Source organism: Meleagris gallopavo, chromosome 12, assembly GCF_000146605.3.
Source record: "Meleagris gallopavo isolate NT-WF06-2002-E0010 breed Aviagen turkey brand Nicholas breeding stock chromosome 12, Turkey_5.1, whole genome shotgun sequence".
NCBI classification, from domain to species: Eukaryota; Metazoa; Chordata; class Aves; order Galliformes; family Phasianidae; genus Meleagris; species Meleagris gallopavo.
The window spans coordinates 19395660-19400902 of NC_015022.2; the positions used below are offsets into that span (position 1 = coordinate 19395660).

At 45.6% G+C, this 5243-nt stretch overlaps 1 protein-coding gene across 2 annotated transcripts; it reads right to left on the reverse strand.

Moving 5' to 3' along the window:
• Positions 1-12: 12 nt before the first annotated feature.
• On the reverse strand, positions 13-5185 carry LOC104912896 (inositol hexakisphosphate and diphosphoinositol-pentakisphosphate kinase 1-like). Of its 2 annotated transcripts, none has more exons than XM_010717684.3 (3): positions 4882-5183; positions 4169-4253; positions 13-120 (listed from the first exon to the last, which is right to left on the reverse strand). In XM_010717684.3, the coding sequence occupies exons 1-3, from the start codon at positions 5080-5082 to the stop codon at positions 65-67; spliced, it is 342 nt and encodes a 113-aa protein (XP_010715986.1). In that variant the 5' UTR covers positions 5083-5183; the 3' UTR covers positions 13-64. The 2 variants fall into 2 exon arrangements, with proteins under 2 accessions (XP_010715986.1, XP_010715985.1); XM_010717683.3 differs by lacking the exon at positions 13-120 and adding an exon at positions 128-3193 and having other exon boundaries at positions 4882-5185.
• Positions 5186-5243: the final 58 nt, after the last annotated feature.

Sequence of the window (5243 nt, forward strand, 5' to 3'; positions counted from 1 at the left end):
CCTGTGCTCCTGTGGCTGACTCACTGCTCGCCTCAGGTGATCAATCAGAGCTTCAGGCAGAGATTCAGCAGCCCCACACACCTGTCCTTTCTCTTTGGAAGGTCCCTCTTCTGCTGGACACTGAGAAGCAGAAAGAGGTACCTATATCTAATGCACTTCAGGGTGTTGAAACTGTTGCTGCAAATGTGGATTAATCACTCTGTCAATCAGTAAGGAAAGCAATGGGACAAGAGAGCTTTCTTTCACACCCACTGACTCCAGAGTCAGCCCAAGTGTCCTGTGAATGACCGCGCACACAGCGTGGAGCTTTGCTTACCCTGTGGTAAGGAAGAAGGCACGCATTACATTCTCACGCACAGGAGAGTGCATGTGAGCTCCACTAAGTGCTGGTGTTTGCACAGCATTTTTCACTTGATATTATGTGATATTTGGGAACGGCTGGGTATTTGAAACAGGACTCTTTCAACCACAGAAAGCAATTCTGTGTGAGGGAAAAAAAACCACACAACTTATTATTGGAAAGATAAAACCACTGATTGTCTATAAATTCCTTGTTCAGCTGCCTTGATACTACATTCTGTAAATACCATCTGCTAAAAACATTACTCCCACATACCTTGCTTCCAGAAACAAGCAGGTTGATCTTGCTCTACCTCATTTACCAGGACAAGAAGCCTGACATACTGCCTACTGGTATTTAAGTGGAACAGTGCATCTGTCACTACTGTTAAAAGAAATAAATTCTTCCTATCGTGGAAGCAGCTCTTGATCCTAAAACATGGAATGATTTAGGCTGGAAGGAAACCCTGTGAGGCTTCCAGCTTGGATCAGCTTGCTAGGATGTGTCCAGTCTGCATACCTTCAAGGAAGGAGATCACAGGAAGATTCCAAGCCCTGTCCCAATATTTGGCATGCTTATGGTGAAGAATTAATTCCTCAAGGTTAATTGGAATTCCCTGTGTTGCAACTTCTATTTGTTGTTTCTCATGTTTCTCTGACTCCTCTGTAATCTCCTGCTCAGGTGGCTGAACAGCATTAAGGTCTCCACCAATCTGGGCTGCAGCTCCACAGCCCCCCGCTGCTCTGCCCTGGGCTGACGCCTGCTGCACCCCTGCCCTTCGTCACCCAGGGAGCCCAACGCAGGCAGCAATCTTTCAGACACAGCATCACAAATGCTGCATAGAGGGGAAGGACCAGCTTCCTCAGCCTGCTGGCTGCAGTCCTATTAACCTGGCAGAGAGAGCAAGCCATCTGCCTTCTCTGGTTGAAGGACATGCTACTGCCTCACATCCATTTGTTGCCCAGGAGGATGCCAGGTCTTTACTACAAATCAGCATTTTAACTGGAGTCTCTTTGGAGAAAAAAAAAAAAAAAAAAAAAAGATCCTGAGCTTTGGGTTATTGATGTGTAAGTTCAGTCTCAGCTGATATCTGCTTCTCAGAACTGTGGAGGCTGACAAAAAGAATTGTCATATGCACTGAACTAAGCAACTCCACCACTGTAACACTGCTAGTGGCTTTCCACTAGGCAGACCAGCATGTTTTGTCCTTGGACAAAGAGCAAACAGCTCTTGCCTGCAGGGTAACTGATACACAAGTCTGAGAACATTTCTCCTAATCCCAGTAACGGGAAGCTCAGTGGCGACTCAGCGTGAACAGGAATCCATCAGAATGCAGACAAAATTTTGTCAAGTGGCAGCCAGCGTGATGCTCAGAGCCATACTGTCATGGTTTAAAACAAACAAACAGCAACAAAAGACAAGACTTATTTACTGGCAGATGAAAATGTAACTATAGATTTTTCTCATTTGCCATCTTGTGCCACTAATCATTAAACTAAGGACAGCCAAGTGTTTGTAATCATACAGTAGACAAAGGCACTTTGTTAGCACCCTTAAACACAAACAGAATTTACAAGCGTGACTCTATGGATGACAGCAATTGTCTACAGTGAACTCACTGTAGCCAAATTAAACAAACAAGCACACATCCTAAAGGACACCTAGCAAGTTGGATCTAAGATGTAGCAGTGCTTACAAGGAATAACATAACATGCTGGATCATTTTTGCATATTTAACTTTCAGATGTATATTCAATGTTTCAGATGTTTAAAAAAGGATATCTCTTGATTCACTCTCACTAGGAGTGAAAGTCTCAGCACAAAGCTGCCAGCCCCACTGGCAATATATCACCTCTTTAACAGCAAGGAGTGATTTTATCCCATTTCAAAGTGCTCTGCAAGCAGAGAAAGGCACAGGCACTGAAACATCCCTATGCTTCTAGAGCTAGAAGTACACACACTACTGCAGACAGTCCACGATGATGCACTTCTTCCTATCCAGAAAAACAAAGTATACTCCAAAGCAACATGCTGTACAGACAAAGCAAGCTGCAGCCTTCGCTTCTTCCCAGCAGCCATTTCAAGGCATTTCTGAATTACCACGAAGACACAATTCTGGCAGATATGGCAACAAGGCAACAGCTCTGCCCGGCTTCTCCTTCCAAAATGGCTCAATATGCGAGGGAATATCCGAAGAGATGCACACGTTCCCTCTGAGATAACAACAGCCAGACCCTGGCAAGGTCAGGCTCTGAACTTCAGAAAAGCTCAGAAACAGCAGGCAGCATCTGAATGAATCACCTCACAGCACAGCTGCTGAGACAAGCATTGAAGCCAATGTTTAGGATCCCGTGGGTTCTATATACTTTATCCAAGAGAGAAAGCGCACCTCAGATCATAAAGGGAGAAGACATTAGACTTCTATAAAGCAAACAGGAAAGGAAAATTCCTTCAAGAGCTTGGTTTTCACAAACAAAGAAGCATCATTCTTTTCAGCAGCTCACGGGCTGAGAGAAATTCACAGAAACAGACATTCTGATAAGCAGAAATTGTGCAGCCTGGTGTTGCAGCACACCAGCTCAACCCTTCCTTGCACGCAGCCACAAGTCTCCATGGGGAAAATGGTGACTGAGTATCCAGACAGAGCCCCAGATCTGCTCGCTCAACTCCCACCCAAAATCTTCCATCCGCAGAGCTTCACAGCTGGGTGAATGATCAGCAAAGACCTCCCAGTGAGGCTAGTCTGGCAAGAACTTGAAATTAAACCTGATGAGATTACGCTTCAAATTTTGTTGTCAAGTCCAGTACGGTAGTAGTCTTCTCTATTTCCAAAACAGAATCCTGGGATATTTCCTAATTGTAGCAAAGAAAATTCCATGAAATTGACAAGAATTGGTTTCCAAAGAAGCAGCTTATTCAAAAGTGACAAGGCAGTGATCAGGCCCTTCAGATAACCCTTGGCTGCAGGGTGCCTGTGTCACGGAGTAAAGAGTCAGTAACAGAACTGATGAAAGAACTCAAATGCAAAAAAAATGGTTCTAGAGAAAAAGAAAGTGGGTGTAACTTGGGCATTTCCATTCCCTGATGCTTTTTCTAGGTTTCTCTGTTTTGAACCCCATAGCTAACAAAGCTATAACAAAGACTGCTATTCACCTTCCAAAAATTTTTTGTTTCAGCAAAAATATTTCAGGAAGAATTTCCACAGTTAAGACACAGTTTACAGTCGGATGGCAGGGAACGGTATTCTCAAGGACACAACAGAGAACACCGGCTGCCCCAAAATATTTTCTCTCACAGGCTACCATGCAAAAAACAGCTAAGCAGGGCATCCCAGCTCTGAGAGCTGTCAAACACTGCAGCAGAAGATGATGGATCTGTTTCATACAAGAGATCTTTAGGAAAAAAAGGTAGAAAGACAATAGTCTCACATGAAGACAGCTCTGTATGTAAACTACTCTCCTGCAGAACAGAAAGTATTCCAGATCTCACGTGAAATCGTCTCCTCCTACTAAGTTTAAAAATGATGTAACAAATGAGAGCAACACAGAAGCAGAAGTTCAGTCCATAAGTTGCTCTGTTGCTCGGTTTTACGTGGGACGACAAGTGCGTCTTCTGTAGCTGGCAGCTGAAGGAGGAGGTCACACACAAAAGTCATTGCAATGCGATAACCTCTGCAGCGGTCTAGGCAGTAACGCTACGAGAAGACACAATGCACACAGAGAGACGTACAAGGAACTTGAGCCAGATAGATACAGGGAGGGACAGACAGATGCACACGAGAGTACAGAGGTACAGATGAGCAGGTTGGGAACGGGTCAAGTACAGTACCTAAGCCACTTTGCTTCATCTCAGAAGCTTGCCTGGAGTAAGTGCTGAAGAGGCGATAACCTTTGGAAGAAGATTCAGAAAGCACCTGCAAAGAGAGAGTATGATCAGGGCCATGCCCTGTGTTACCCACGGCTGTCAAGTGTTTTTGTACAGAAGTAAAAAGAAAAGTGCCTCTTGCTTAAAAATCACAATTTTCAAGAAGCATACAAGTACTCTTATGCTAAGATTGTGACAACATGCGCTCACTTTTAATTTCATGTTTGTGTTGGGATATGGAACAGTAGAAATTTCAGAAACATAAGGGATCCCTGTACCGAGTTCCTTGTCCCCTAAGGCCACTGGGATCACTGGGACACAGACTTCCTTCTTTCACAGCAGAAATGTATATCTCCTTCAACGCAGTAGTGCCCGATGCAGACTCTCCAAGTACTGCATACAGAGGTCACACCACGGGTGACACAGTGGCAGAAGCCAGCTAACTCGTGTTCTGATGCTGCTTTCCCTATCAGAAAACAGATACCAAAAATGCTCTTCCTCATAAATTCCCTGTCCCTCCTCCACGGGGAGTTTGTCAGGCCAGCCTTCCCAAAAACTCAAATTCCTTCTCCAAATCAATCCACAGAAGCAACTCAAACTGTCATATGAAGAGGAATCTCAGGAAACTAAAATGAGGCAGAAGACCTTTGTGAGACCAACAAGAACAGCACTTTTACCTCCATCGACCCCGTCTTGCGGTTCCTGATCAGAGGTGATCTCCGCTGAACTCCAACGGGCTCGGAGGGCTGCGGGGACCTTGGCTGGGCACGGTCGGGCTCATCCATGCCCTTCTCTTTGGAGAGGTCCTCCAGGCTGCCTTGGTCTGCTTTCTTGTCCTCACTCTGCAGTAGAGAACACTGACAGCTCCAGGCACACATCCGGACCAGGCGCTGCCCGGGGCATTTGCTCGAGGCCGGGATCTCTGAGCTCCGCTAAGCGCAGTCAGACACCGGCACCCTGCTCCTCCTCGAACAAAGACTGCCCTACAGAGCCCGCAAAGCCAGGCACAGAATGTGACCCGCCGAGTCCTCAGGCACAA